Consider the following 15,920-nt stretch of genomic DNA (forward strand, 5'->3'; position numbering starts at 1 on the left):
CGGCAATTTAAAGTGTGGCCCAAAAGTTAGGAGACATAGGGGGGTTATTATACTGGGTGCCCCAAAAAGCCAGGACAGATGGTTTACATGTATTTAACACTGGCATTCAAACATTTACTTATTTATTCTTTAAGTTAATATTTAATCTCTTATCCTTATTAACGACAATTGTTTTCTTCCGCCTTTTCAGACGGTGTTTATAAAACCCGACCAATAACCCTCAATAAATTAAAACGCAATTGACGAATGCTCAAATATTGCACATGTAGTCCCTAAAACAAAGTCCCAAATTAATTCCAATAGAGAATGTATGCGTGTTATTGGCAGACAGTTTAAACAAGGTTTAAAATAAATTAAATAACCCTTTGTCATTTGCGATAGTAAATAAAATTACCATATGTGTCCTGACTTTTGGGCCACCCTCTATACACACACACAGAACACCCACATGCGTGGTGTATAACAGCAAAACTAATTTAAATTCTTGCCAGACAATTATACACTTTCAAGGTCATCAGTAAAAATACACACACGTCTACACACACACGTTTTTTTTTATTCAAAGAAAATAAGACTAATTATAAAAAAATGTGCTTTGTATAAAATACGTGTATATATGTATATATAATACGAAGGTTACAGCCCCCAGGCTGCGTTTGTGATGCGTTTGACACAAATTGGCGTAGACGGTAATGTAATCTCTCACCGGTGAGAGTTTATATTCTAAAAAAAAGGTCAGGGGACATAGCCGCCACAGCCTTTCTCTTGAAACCGGCGGTAATTAGCCCTGCATGTTAATATCAGGCAGCGCACGCGCGTGTGTATGAGTGTGTGTGAGTGTGTGTGTGAGTGTGTGTGAGTGTGTGTGTGAGTGCGTGAGTGTGTGTAGCGTTAGTGTAGCGGTTAGCGCTACGCTGCGCTATGAACCTGGCGACCCGGGCTCGATTCCCGCTCACGGCCAACACCCAGTGACGATTATCTGAACCGGTTCTGGGCCTCCCCTAGGTCGACTTAGCCTGAAATGAGTACCTGGTGTGGTGTTGTAAATATCGCCACTGGGGTGGTGCTGGCCACCCGCTCCCTTGCGTGCCTTTCTGGCCATCATAGGTGCTCGCGAACAGCTCTTGCCCCAACTGTGTGGTAAGGCTATACGGGGGACCTTTGTCTTTGGTGTAGAGGTATGCGCGTGGGGGGGGGGAGTCGCAGTGGGGGCCACGTGGACAAAAACAAAAAGACTGACAGTTTCCTCTCTCGCCCTCTCTCGCAAGCTGAACGTCTCACTCTGGGCATAACTCCTCCTAATTGTGGATGAGCGCTCGGAATTTAAATCCATTGCATTATGCATAGCGGAGGGACAAAGGTTGGCTCGTGGATTTATTATCACTTTTAACCAAATAAAATATATGATAATACTTTTCCCTTGTTAAGGATATAAATTTGCCTTTGGCGCAGATGAATCTGCCAACAAGTTTATTTTTTAACGGCAAATGGAAATCTACGTACTTGTTAATATATTCTCAATTGTTTTTTTTTGTGTATTTCTTAACGTCGTTGTTGCTGTCGTAAATGTAGTTGTTAAGGTCGCTGAAACAATGTGCACTGTGTTTCAAATAATAACCAGGATCGGGTGAAATACAAAATAACAATAATAATAATAATACAACGCCAAAGGCGCAGCACTGCAATTGCCAGCTCACATCACTGCTGACGGAAGGGCCTCCGCTGGAGGCAGTGCTCGAGCGCCCCTCGAAGAGAGACGGGAGTAGAGGCATGCTCTGACTGGCCACATGCGGCCTGTCGATCGACCGACAGTGGTGTACACATTCACACTGCTGGCAGGACAGAGGCGGTAGCGAATAGCGGGTATCAGGGAGAGGGCGGCAGGGGGAGGGAGAGGAATTTAATAAACTCGTCTCGTTATTTCCACTGCAGATCCGGGAGATTGAATCGAACCGGCGAAGCTCTGCATTGAAATCCAGCGCAATCGACCGTCACACCACTCTAGTGGCATCCATAAATAATTATCAGCACCCCATCGCTAACACGAGGGCTTCTCATGATCACGCAAATTCCACGTTTGCACCGCCAGCATTTCATGCAAAATCATCTTGCGATTGCGCCCGACGTCCAAGCCGTTTTACGGCACGCTGCGCAAATCACGGCCCAGCAATCGACTGGCACAGAAGAGACCCCCGCTGCTGCCGCGTGGCCAACCCGGTCATTAGTGGTGACGGGGGACGGGAGGTGAGTGCCGAGGAGGAGGAGGTGGTGGTGTCCGTGTATCATTTCTGTGCTTGGGACGGCGCTGGTGTAAGCGGGGGTGGGGGTTTGTGGAGGCTTGTTTAAGAATAGTTTATTTGGGAACCTCCCGCCGTCGATGCATGAACTCCTCGATGCAGACGAGACAGAAATGAAGTGAAATGAGGGCGATGTGGGCAAGAGACAGAGATGGTGTCAGATGAGTGAAGAAGACAGCTGCAGACGAGAGAGGGATGGTAGGAGGTGGAAGACTTTTGCCTCAACGTTCTAACTGCCGCTGCCGGCAGATTGAATGGAACCGTTGACCTCTGAACTGCGAACGCGGTGGGTGAACTGTGACACCGCGGTGTGCGAACCGTTACGCAGCGGCAGAAATCCTGAGCACGACATACGCTCGGTGGCAATGAGAGGTACAGATAGCGGTGGGTGGCTGAGTGGCTGGCTGGGTGGCTGGGTGGGTGGCTGAATGGGTGGCTGGGTGGATAGGCGTTTGGCTGGATGGGTGGCTGGGTGGGTGGCTGGGTGGCTGGCTGGGTGGGTGGCTGAATGAGTGGCTGGGTGGGTAGGCGTTTGGCTGGATGGGTGGCCGAGTGGCTGGGTGGGTGGCTGGGGTGGCCGAGTGGCTGGGTGGTTGGAAGGGAGAGTCGGGTGGTGGGAGACTGGGAGAAATGAATTTTGCTCAAGATTTTATTTTCATTTGTTTTGACCTCCATACAAGTGTCTTTACATTTCTCCGCGACCCCTGCTCGGGGTGGCCTTATTCGCTTTAATATTAACAGGCTGGTAAATTTAACGCTACTTCGAGCATGGAGTGCTTCTGCATTATGGGTGGTGTTGAGGGGGCGGGAGGGGAGGGGTCAAGAGTGGAGGGTGGAGGAGGAGGTGGTGGGACAGACGGATCGGAAGAAATGGATGGCCGAGGAAAGGGCTCGGGTTGGAATACGAAGTCACGGTGAAAATTAATGCGAAAGGAGCGCTCTGCGTGATGCGAAATAATAATTACTGTTAACCCTTCCCACGCACCGCACTCATAGCCATACGTATCACGCGCAGCCACGCCGTGCAAATATAACACTATAAATTATTTCATGGGACCTCCTATATATTTCGATTTAAAGCTTTCGTGACTGCAGGGATTCATCTTCTTGGTTCTTTCGGTAAAGTCACGTAGAAGGGAAGTAATAAAATAATAAAAATAAAACATAATAAAACAATTCTCACGACGTTTCGGCCACAACGCAAGCAGCCGTCCTCAGGCGAAGAATGAGACATTATCAAGCTAGGAGCTTATATAGGTGTAGCGAGGAGGAGCGCCTTAACAAAAGAATGTGCATATGAAGAGGAATTTAGCATACCAATGGGCAATGCGTAGGAGGTGGGCGGAGGGGTTTCAAAGTCCCATTATGCCCATGCATTATGCAGGATCAACAGCACCACGGGGGGGCGCAAGGAACAGCGTTAATAAAGGAAAGGAATGTTAATGATATGTAGCTGCATTTACCAAACAACCACGTAGAAAACCAAAGTAAAAACTACATAAAAAACTAAAATATAAACTGATACTTACTATACTCTACAATAAGCTGAGTTACTAACAACAAATAATAAATTACAATTCACCGTCGGAAGAAGTATATAATATACTTCCATCTAAACTTTATTCTCTTAGCATATACAGTACTATATACTGCCATAGATAAACCCAACATTAAATTATATACTGTATTGCTGTAAACCACCCTATACTTTATACATTTTAATATAACACTATGTATTATTCAACTCACCCTAATGTGTATCGAAATGGTTTATTACGTCCTTCCAATGATTGCTAAGCCTGAATCCATCTTCTCGGTTAAAATTGTCTCTGTGTTTGTATATGTGGATCGCCTCATGAACGAATCTCTCATGATAGCCAGATGGCTTGCAGAGAACCTCCGTCTTGGAGAAGTCAATGTCATGTGAGCCCACTGAGTTGTAACAGTGGTCTGCCACGGCTGAGGTGTTTGTCCTACCGTGTTTTAGATCAGCTTTATGTTCACGAATGCGGTCTGAGACGTGTCGTTTGGTTTCCCCAATGTAACTGCTACCACAGAGGCAACTTAGTTTGTAGACGCCAGGGTACTGTATGTCTGGAATCACATCTTTTACAGACGGTACCAGATCACGGATTTTATGTACTGTGTTGAATCGGACCTGGATCTTGTGTTTAATCAGGATTTTGGAGATCTTTTTTGTGACCCCAGCAATGTAGGGTAAGGTGATGGTCTTGAAAGGCTCCTCAACAGGATCCTTCTTAATGGTTGGAGTGATGGCTTTGCGGATTGTGTAGTCGGAGTAACCATTAGCCTTAAGAGCTTGGCGTACGTGTTTGAGTTCACTGGAAATGTGTTCATGGTCGGAGATGCATTGGGCTCTATGATATAGAGTCTTGATGAGGGAATTCTTCTGGGATGGATGGTGGTGGGAATCCGGTTTTAGATAAGCATCCGTGTGGGTGGCTTTCCTGTAGACAGAGTGGCTCATTGAACCATCAGGTCTCCTTTTGATTAGGACATCCAAAAAGGGTAGCTTGCCATCATTTTCGACTTCCATGGTGAATCTGATGGCTGGGTGTATGGAATTGATGTGGTCGAGAAATTGGTCTAGAGCAGGCCGGCCATGTGGCCAGATGACAAAAGTGTCGTCTACGTACCTCTTCCATAAGGTCGGGCGTAGAGTGGCAGTCTGGATGGCGTCCGTCTCAAATTTCTCCATGAAGATGTTGGCTACAACCGGAGATAGGGGGGAGCCCATTGGGGTGCCCTCAATTTGCTTGTAGAAGGTTCCATTCCAGGTGAAGTATGTATTGGTTAAGCAGTGTCTCACCAGGGGGGGGTACCCCAGCATTTAGTCCTTGATGAACCAAGTCTTCAATGATTGCGATGGTGTCAGGCACAGGCACCTTGGTGAACAAGGAAACCACATCAAAACTGACAAGCAGGTCGTCTGGGGACAGGGCAATCCCCTTGATTGTCGATACCAGGTCAGTAGAGTTTAGTACTGCAGAGGTGGTTTTTCCAATGAAAGGCCGTAGGATTTCGGACAAAAAACGAGCCAGTTTGTAAGTGGGGGAGTTGATAGTAGAGACAATGGGACGAAGAGGTGTATCTTCTTTATGTATCTTTGGCAAGCCGTACAATCTTGGTGGCCTGGCTGGGTCAGGGCGACGTCTCGAACTCGCCCCCACGCCGCTTGGGTTACAGGCCACGTGCGGTGCCACGAGCACCCGGCTAAAAGAGCACCGGGGCTCATTGAGGCTTTGCTGGTAAATGCATTGGCGTTATACATAGTCCGTGTCCAAAGTGGAGAACGTGATCAAGAGGACAGGCATTCAGGCAGAGATAATGTTCGAGAGGAGAGTGATGTTCGAGAGAGTCCTCAAAGCTCACAAACTGTTGAACCACGGCGCACGCAGCACCCGGCTACGGCGCGTATCACAGACTCGGCAGCGGATTGAGGAGTGCGTGGGCAGCAGCCCGGGCGGAGAAACCCCGCAAGGAGGAGTCGGGGGCGTGGTGAGGAGGAGGGGGAGGAGTCGGGGGCGTGGTGAGGAGGAGGGGGAGGAGTCGGGGTGCGTGGTGAGGAGGAGGAGTCGGGGGCGTGGTGAGGAGGAGGGGGAGGAGTCGGGGTGCGTGGTGAGGAGGAGGGGGAGGAGTCGGGGGCGTGGTGAGGAGGAGGGGGAGGAGTCGGGGTGCGTGGTGAGGAGGAGGGGGAGGAGTCGGGGGCGTGGTGAGGAGGAGGGGGAGGAGTCGGGGGCGTGGTGAGGAGGAGGGGGAGGAGTCGGGGTGCGTGGTGAGGAGGAGGAGTCGGGGGCGTGGTGAGGAGGGGGAGGAGTCGGGGTGCGTGGTGAGGAGGAGGGGGAGGAGTCGGGGGCGTGGTGAGGAGGGGGTTGGAGGAGTCGGGGTGCGTGGTGAGGAGGAGGGGGAGGAGTCGGGGGCGTGGTGAGGAGGAGGGGGAGGAGTCGGGGGCGTGGTGAGGAGGAGGAGTCGGGGGCGTGGTGAGGAGGAGGGGGAGGAGTCGGGGTGCGTGGTGAGGAGGAGGAGTCGGGGGCGTGGTGAGGAGGGGGAGGAGTCGGGGTGCGTGGTGAGGAGGAGGGGGAGGAGTCGGGGGCGTGGTGAGGAGGAGGGGGAGGAGTGGGGTGCGTGGTGAGGAGGAGGGGGAGGAGTCGGGGGCGTGGTGAGGAGGAGGGGGAGGAGTCGGGGTGCGTGGTGAGGAGGGGGGGGAGTCGGGGTGCGTGGTGAGGAGGAGGGGGTGGAGTCGGGGTGCGTGGTGAGGAGGGGGGGGAGTCGGGGTGCGTGGTGAGGAGGGGTGGAGTCGGGGTGCGTGGTGAGGAGGGGGGAGAGTCGGGGTGCGTGGTGAGGAGGAGGGGGAGGAGTCGGGGTGCGTGGTGAGGAGGAGGGGGAGGAGTCGGGGTGCGTGGTGAGGAAATACATCTCAAAAAGCATTATCAAATACAATCACCGGCAGGGATTTAGCATGGAAGTTAAAGGGCTTTGAGCTTTGCGATTGTTCCACAGATCAAAGGCATATGTGCACATTATAATAGAATACACACAAGCACGCACGTATATTCACGCGCCTATAAATACGTATCAAGTCTGTGGAGATTATAATCGGCGGTCAAAACACATAATCGCTTTTCAGTCGGGTCCACTCAAACCGCGTGATTTGACCTCGGTCCGCATCGGTTCCACGTGTCCGTGTGGGATCTTCCCCTCCCACGCTCCTACTCACTGGTAAGGGCGTTGGCTACTCCCGTAATTAAAAGTAATCATCATTATTTCAAGTAATGCAAATCGATATCTCTCTTTCTCTCTCTCTGGGCCACCACTTCAAAAACCGGTCGAAACGTGGAGTGTGGACAGGAGAGGTCTCGCACCCCCCTCCACAACTCCCCTCCCCTATTTCCCTCCCCTATTTCCCTCCCCCTACTCCCACCCACCCACTCCACCCACTCCTCACGCACCACCCATCCTGTGCAGTCCATTTTAATTTGATGGGATTTTATGCAACCCGGGATATTGCGATGGAAATGAAGAGGGATTTCGGGATGAAGAAATCAGATAAAACTCTCTTTTGCACGCAAAAAAATCAATCCTCTAATTCCAAATTAGGGAAGTGCATCAGGGCAAGATTAATACGGCGTCTCGTGGATGTCGAAAGGCCCCTCCTGTTGGTGTCTTGCACGCGTGCCGTGCGTGGCGTGCGTATCGCTCACATGTGCGGGGGGGGGGGGGTGGCGGTCAGTGGTCAGCGAGCTGCACTACGAACCCCTCTTCCTGGGCCTCCCCTCTCGATCGACCGAGCCTTAAAATGAGTATCTGGTGCCGGTGTGTAAATATCACCACTGGTGAGACAAAGGCGACCGGGCATGCGTGGTGCTTTCCCGGCCCCCGTCATCCGCCGTGCCGCCCTTCGTAGCTACTCGCTCACATCACTTGCCCCGACAGTCCTGTTAAGCCTACACGGAGGGGAGGGGGGGGGCTTTCGTCTTTGTGCGTCGCTGAGATCGCATCGCGATCTGCCCCCCCCTACCCTCTTTCCCCGGGCTCGTTGAAGCGCTCCGCCACAGCACGCTGCGAAAGTTTCGGGTGTCGCCGGACGGCGTCGCGAGAGGAGGCGCCGTCTCCGTTGCTAATTCCGCTCGAAATCCTCGGCACGAGCGTCTCTCATCGAGTGCGCGCGGACGGGAACCGTGATGCGAACGATTTGCCACGGCCTCCGAGGCGTCGCCTAACACGATCGGGAGATAATTGGTATCCCCACGCCTATTAAATGTTTTTTTCTGAAAACAGTCAATTAATTCGTGGAATAATAGTGTTTGCCAGCAGCCGGGAACAGTGTAATTAAAGCGGCACTTGAGATATGGATAAGGGGGTGGTGGGGGTGTCAGGGTTCAAGGCTAGGTGAGGGAGGAGGTGGAGTGGTGCGGCTGTCGGCGTCACTTCGAGCCTCCGGTCACGAAGTGGAATAATCCGCGCGCGCCGAACTGAATAGTAAACCGGCTGGGTGGTGCTGACCCAAGGGTCGAGTGGGGTGGTGGGGGGGGAGTCAACTGAACTTGTTCCACTTCACTGGCCCGCCGGCCCGGACGGAACTGCTGCTGTCTGTCTGTCTGTCTGGGCGACTGGCGACAATTTATAAACGATGATTCGTGACGCTGGTTCACAGGCTGGGTCAGTGGTGATGGTTTCTACGCGGTTGCGCTTTGTAATACTCCGGCATGTAATCCTCCAGCACTGTAGCAAGGGTTGGTGGATCACCGCACGCAGATTATGTTGTGAGACTCTCTTCCCGTTTACTGCGAGGAGGTGCCATAACCCTGTCTCAGCAAGTAGACTCAATCGACATCTGTTTATTCCATCGATACGGGGATAGAGCGTTGCCCCCTCGCACGAGTGGGCTTTCTCCGGGTGCTCCAGTTTCCTCCCAAGCGCATTGTAAACATTAATTGGCTGAAAACGCCTAACGAGTAAAAATTTAACGTCGCAGGAGCGTGACCCTCCTGGAAAAGTGTCCTACGACCCAGTGTGGCTTCCCTGCAAAAATATATGAACTAAATTAAATACATAACATTCGAAATAAACCGCATTGCGTCATTAACACCGCACAAACGAGGCAACACGCGTAACGGGCGACATTACGGAAAACAGCCCTTCGTCTTCATCTCTCTCTACCATGAAGAAGGGCGTTCGCCTATTACATACAATCCTCTCTAGGGCAGGATTATTGACGGGCGTGTTGAACTTTTAGTATGAGTGCTTGACGGCAGCATCACGTCTGAGCGGGCAAAACAACATCACTCCCCACCGTCTCAGCACCCGGCACCACCGTCACACCACCATCACCACCACCACACAACAACAACAACAACAACCGCCGTTCCACCACTCAGCACTTGTGCCAGTCGAGGGTGACACACCGAGACAATCTCGCGAAGTGATCGCAAGGCCCGCCAGCAAGGAGGTCACGGAACGGACCCGGCAGCCGCCAACTGGTCGACCGGTCGCGATGGCCAACCGCTTCCAAGCGGCGGGAGGTAAGAAGGAAGAAGAACCCACCTGCCTCTGACGCGCAGGTTGGAGATGGCGTAGAAGTACTTGCTGAGGTTGGCCGTGTCCACGGAGGTGCCGCCCGTCGCCGGGTGGAGCAGCCGCAGGCGCAGGTCGGTGAGCGTGAAGAAGTCGCGCAGGCCGCGGTTGGTGTCCAGGCGTCCGTAGAGCGACGCCAGGTTCTGCATGTCGGCGCCCGCGTACAGCGCGTAGCGGTCCGTCACCTCGAAGCGCACCGTCTTGGCGTCCTCCCACACGTACGCGCGCGAGTACTCCTCCGTGCAGATGACCGAGGTCACCGCCGACTTGTCGAGCTCGCGGCTGCTGCGCGCCTCCATGCCGAACGCGTCGACGCAGTCGTCGGCGTAGTGCTGGTACGGCTGCCACGTGCGCCCGTGGTCCAGAGACTTCTCCAGCGTCATGGCCTTGGGACGGCTGTACTCGAACGTGACCACCACGTCCTCGGTGAGCTCCACGCTCTTGTTCCACGACAGCGTGAGGTTGGCCTGCAACGGCCGCGGGTGGTGCCGCCACGACGCGCTCTGCCAGTACGTGGGCCGGTTGCGGCCCTCGTAGTCGAACATGAGGTCCACGGGGTGCGCGAGGTCGCCCGTGCCGGCGTCGCACTCGTTGTTGCACATGTACGGGTTCTCCTGGGGGGGGTAGGGGGGGGGCGGAGAAGGTCAAGGCGCCACGGTGTCGAGATGATGACTATCTCGCCTGGTATACAGCAGGTCGTGGGCTCGATCCCGACTCTGATGCGTGTGTGTTTGGAGTTTGCGTGTTCTCTCTCCGTGGTCGTGTGGATTTCTCTCCGGGTCCTCTGGTTTTAGAAACACGCGTTTAGAATGTTTGGCTACTCTAAATAATTATCCACGTGATAAGCCACTTCGTTGAGCTATCGTTTGTGGGGCCAGGTCGCTTCTGAAAAAGAGCTATCTAACTCAGTGGGCCTTACCTGGTTAAACAAAATAACTGTAGTTTATAGCACCATTGGCTACATGCGGTGCGAAAGAAGTTCGTGTACATGCACACGCAAGTACACATCACGCGAGAGGCACGGAGTGACGGGCGGACGTTGCCAATGAACGGTCCCGATTGACGCCGGTAGATGATGTCTCTCTCTCTCTCTCTTCCTCTCTCTGAGTTGCCTCTCAGATCAGGCGACTTAGCGCGTCGGAGCCCCAGAGCAGAGCAACAGCGAAGCGCCGTTTTGACACCCCGCGGCAGGAGACTCAATCGGCGGCCGCCTTGCCACGCGGGTGACGATCACCCTGGACACAGACAAAGATCCCCCGTATAGCCGGGGGAAAGTGCTGCGAGCGAGTAGCAGCACAAAGGGGCTGGTGTGGCCGAAACCATGCCCGGCCGCCTTTGTCTCCCTCTGAGTCGGCCTAGCGGAGGATCGGTTCGGATAATAATCGTCACCGGTGTTGGTGGCCGTGAGCGGGAATCGAACTCGGGTCGCCGGGTTCGCAGCGCAGCGCAGCGCTACGTGCCGCACTCATGCCCACCCCCTTCTAAACTCTTCATTATAACAACAACAATAATTTACTCTCGCGAAGCACCCCTCACCCGGAGGTCGCAAGGTGCCGTGCAGAGCTAAAAACAGAAATAAATGTTTTACAAAGGAATGAAAGAGAACCCCCGCTTAGAACCAAATCAAATCCACATTGGCCTCGTGAGCGGAGCAACCCCGCCACGTGAAATGAACACCCCCCCCCCCACCCCCCGCCCCCCCACGTGAGCAGAAAGTCACGACGTCGAGACAATTAAATGTCGGTGCGACATTTAGGACCTGTGGCGGGGGGTTATTCTTCAAAGTTTACCCGTTTTTGCGAACACCGTTAGCGCCACTGTAATCAAATGTTGCCCACAAGTTGGAACATTGATATAGCGCATCGATCGGAGGTGCTTTACACCAATTCGAAATGTGTACCTAAGATGCTAGTGGTTGAGATTCTAGAGAATGGAGTCATTAAAAATCATTAAAAGTGGCGGTGTAGTCGTGGTGACCAAGTCAACAGGCGGGGGTGGTTAAGCAGGGGTTGGGATAGTAATAGGGCTTGGGGTGTGATAGGGGTAGTGGTAAGGGTAGTGATAGGTGAGTTGGTTCCAGTGAAGGGGAGCGAGAGGGGAGAGAGAACGAGAGAACGATAATGGGCGCAGCAGGGCGAGGGAGGCTCAGTGAGGGACATCAGAGACTGGGAGCCTAGAGGGCACGGTGGGACGGAGCGTTAAGAGATGAGAGACGCAAGCTTAGGCGGGGCAAGGTTCCTGCCGCGTTATCCTTCCTGTAACGTGCCAGCTGCTCCACGTGGCGCTGTGAACTCCGTGTGAGCGATAGCTGGGGGGGGGGGGGGTGGGAGGGCCCAGCGGAATGCACACACGAGCAGAAGGAAGCGATGTGTGTCACGGCCGATCCTGCGATGCACGCGGGGGTGATGAGAGATTCCCTGGCGGAACGCACGGCAGACAAACGCAAGATCGCTCCGCTTACCCAGCGCTGTTTCGCGTCACAACGTTACGTGCGAAGTTCGTCCAACGTTCGCCGTTTCCATAACCGCGGAAACACGGGCGACGCGTCCACGCCTCCAGTTAACGCGGTGTTTAACAAAGACGTCACGTGTCGTACCTCGCATTAGCGTCGTGTTCGTGAGGCACGGGGTTCGCATTGCGTATTGCTGGTGGTTAAGTGTATTTCGTCAATCCGTGTGTTTCGTCAGCCCAACTTGACGCTAACACCCCCCCCCCCACCTACCCCAACCGCGCACTTCTCCTGCACGGTACCCATGCCGTCGCCTGCACCCTTTCAAAGGCTTTCGTTGCTCTCAGGGGGGCTGTGGCGGAAGGGGATGAGGAGGGGGGCGTTGGGTGATTGAGAACCGCTGTGCTAAACACTTCCTGCCCGCCGAGCTATCTGACGGAACGTAACGTATTTGCCGTAGATCATCGGCTAAACGCAGCCCGAGCGCGACATGCGATAGCTCCCGCGGTGACAAAGTGGCGGTCGAGGGCGTGGAGATTAACAGCGGGTTCATTGGGCATCAGAGCCTCTCCGGTCGTGCTCCCACTCACAATCGGCATCGCACGAAATACAATTTAGTGAATGGGACGGCGGAGTTCAGCCCCGGCTCGGTTTATATTTCTAAGCGGCTGAGCCGAAATACAATTTCCCCGCCGGTGACATATGGCAGCTGGGGCATGAAATAATAATAATAACAAGAGTAATAATATTAGTAATGATGTTGTGGTTTTTACGGAGCCGCCCGCCTCCACGCCGTTAAGCCATCCGCGTCGCGTCGTTTCTCATCGCAGCGCGTTTTGAAAGGGGCACCCCCACTGGCAACTGTTCCTGTACCTGAGCACGAGCGCCAGGTCGCCAACATGGGGAGGATGAGTTCTACACGTTATCCCAATTGGGTCATTTGTGGAGAGTTTTCCAGATTTTTTTTTGTGTGGATCGTGACCCCGGCCACGCGACGTCTCACTCGATTCAAACGACGTTACGAGATCTCAAACGTCCTCCACCGTGAAGTTAGACGGCGCGCGTCGCTCCAGTTAATACACGCCCGGTAATAACCAGGGTGGCCTGCCGCATTCGAACCGTGAACCTCTGCAGTAAGCGGCGAACATTTGAGCGCTGGGCCCTGCCACGGCACCACGGCGGAGCAACAATAAAACACGCTATGGCACTTTCTTCATGAGGACATTGTCCAGAGTGTGCCTTTGAGGCCTGCATGTACGCATGTTGAACTTCTTTTTGGAACCGTACGTAGCCAACCGTGCTAATAGTAGGTGCCTGGGGCAGGGTGGAGTCGCCTTCATCATTACCAACAAAGAGAACAGGGCCGCTGTGGTACCCTCTTTAGTGCGATAGGGCTCGGAGAAAATGTCCCCATTCAATGCCTCTGGGTGTGGCCCTGCGCGATGCCTCAAAGAAGCGCGGAGGGAGATAGGTGGATTAGAGAACGCGTGTAGGTTAGCGGCATCACCATACAGACTTGTCGAGAAAAAGTACGTGGGGCTTGTACGGGATGCGCCTCCTGAAGGAACGATGGCCGATGATCCAGAATCATAACGGAGTGGCAGCTGAGGACTGGGAACGTGTCCGAAAGGACGTCTGTCGAGGAGATGGAGCGACGAATTCAGCTCCGTGTGTGGGTGCTCCGCGATGTGGTCAGCGGTGATACAGCGGTCAGCGCTCTGCGCCACGGACTCGACAACCCGACAACGTTCCATTCCTGGCCACGGCTAACATCAGTGGCCCGGTGCGTTCGAACCACTCCCTTGCACCTCCCGTACACCGACCCACGCTGACCTGCGAAGTCTGGCTCAAACAATCTCTCGTACGAACACGAGGGGGGAAGGCCTTCGTCTAGCGGTTGATCAAGAGCCGTAAGCTAGGGTTATTATTCGGTAATCATTTCAGCGTGTAACGCGCCACAGCACAGTATCCGAATGACTCACGGGCACGAGGAGGAACCACAAGACGGCAGACAGGGGTGAGCTGGTGCCAACAAATTGCCCAAGCTCTGCGATCCTCTCTATGTTTGAAGATGTTTTCATCCAATTAATGAGTGTTTACATGTGGGGGGAACCTGGAGGACCCGAAGAAAACCCACGCGAGCGAGGGGGCAACGCTCTATCCCAGGGGTGGCCAACCTGTAATGGACCAAGAGCCAAACAAGTTCCCTTGAGTTTTGAAAAGTGTACATATTTTTATGAATAAGTGTGTATATTGACAGTTTTGGCACAGCCCGGGAGACATTCATTTTTCTTTGCTACTACTGTGAAAGTACGTTCTACGTTATGCCCCTTCGATACAGTCGCGTGCTGTGGATTAAAGAGCCGCATGCGGCTCGGGAGACGCCAGTTGGCCACCGCTGAAACTATCCCATACCGACAGAACGTGTGGAGTCCACGGTTGCCGTACCATCATCTCCTGGCAGAGCCAGGGGATGGCATCCCCTCGACGCAAACGGGAAGAAGTGAGTTTCACCACCCCATCTGTGCGGTGATCCACCAACCCTAGCTGCTGTCTGCGCAGTGCTGGATGATTAGAGGCAGCTGCGTGCAGTAGCAGCAGAGTAGCCGTCACCGTAATTAACGCACGGCGCTGCCAAGTAAAACTGCCGTTGTTTATATTTTTTTCGAGAGAAATCAATTTCAGGGCAACAAATAACTGCCCGAATAATCCACTTCGCTGTCGCCGTCTGCCATAAAGGCCCTCTGAACTTCGAGCCACGGTGTCACTAAATTACAACTTAATCCGCAAATTGCAAACAAAAAACTAAAGCCACGAGCACTTCACGACTGTTCTCCTTCGGGGGGCGCGGGGTGGGGCGTTGCACTCTCCGTATAATTCCATCACAATCAGCCGTGGTCGATCTACTGCTGGATGAATTCCTCCCTCCTCGCACGCACGCGACCAATTTCATCGCGCCACCCTCCTCGAGCGGACGGCGGTCTCGCGACGCGGCGTTGCGTCACTGCTGTTCATCATCGGTCGTCATCCCTCCTGCCCGAGCACAACTCTGCTCCTCTTGACAGCCTGAATCATGGCTGTAACCCGCCCGCGTGCGTTCTCTCTGATCCACGCGTTGCTCTATAATTCTACCGGAGCTGTTTCAAACTAAGTGCTGTGATTTGTTTCGTCCTAAACTGGCTAATAAGCACTTTTGTTAAACGTGTAAAATATGCACTCGTTGCCCTGAACGTGAGCCTGAACTCAAGCCTCGTGGAAAATCACGTGACAACTTTATTTATTTATTTGTTACGGCGCCTTTCCTATTGAAATATCTGAAAAAATTAACTACTCCCGCAAGTATCGAAACAGTCCAATCGGCGAACGGTCAAAGCTGATGATGATAATACTAATGATGACAACATTGGTGACCACACTCGCGATGTAGACACAACGCAGAGACGCTACGTGAAAAGCCGTCAGTAATCATTATTACACTGACGGTGTGGGTCATAGCCAATCGAACTTACAGGAAAAGCCAATGAATGAAAGTAGTCAACCGAAAATGAATATCAACAGAGGAGCATGAGATGAGCAAAGTGGAAGAGCAAACCACGTGGACTGCGCCCAATCTCAGAAGCTAAGCTGGTTTGAGCCTGGACAGGGCTTGGATGGGCACCCACCACACACAACAGGTCGCGGGGCTACGTGGCGGGCTTGCAGTGAAATGCAGAGTTGGACCGTACTTCTGCGCTCCCGTATCTTTGCTTCACCAAGCAGTTGGCCACAGCTGACACATCAGTGGAGAGTGATGTCTGAACTGGCCCTGGGCCTCCCCCGGGTCAAATCAATCTGGAATGAGTAGCTGGCAAGGTGCCGAAACATCAGCACTGGGGAGACAAAGGCTGCCAGGTGTGCTTCTTGCCACAACACCCTCGACTTGGCCATTATCATAAGCCACGGTCGGTCAGCTGGAACCTCCCGTGTTCTCATGTCGCCGTAGCTGCCTTAATAGGTGCTCTCTAACGGCACTTGCCCCAGCGCACTATGAAGGCTACACTGCGGGCAATGCTTTTGTGCATGCACGGTATTCATCAATA

General features: G+C 53.3%; 1 protein-coding gene across 1 annotated transcript in view; it reads right to left on the bottom strand.

The window, feature by feature from the left end:
* The window catches only part of LOC144724258 (netrin-G1-like), a 67,811-nt gene that overhangs the window by 39,879 nt on the left and 12,012 nt on the right, over positions 1-15,920 (bottom strand). The window contains exon 2 of the mRNA XM_078603235.1: positions 9,363-10,006. Within this exon, the coding sequence (XP_078459361.1) occupies positions 9,363-10,006 (644 nt within the window). The remainder of the gene's footprint in view (positions 1-9,362; positions 10,007-15,920) is intronic.

Source organism: Lampetra planeri, chromosome 20 (genome assembly GCF_965212315.1).
Source record: "Lampetra planeri chromosome 20, kcLamPlan1.2.h2, whole genome shotgun sequence".
NCBI classification, from domain to species: Eukaryota; Metazoa; Chordata; class Hyperoartia; order Petromyzontiformes; family Petromyzontidae; genus Lampetra; species Lampetra planeri.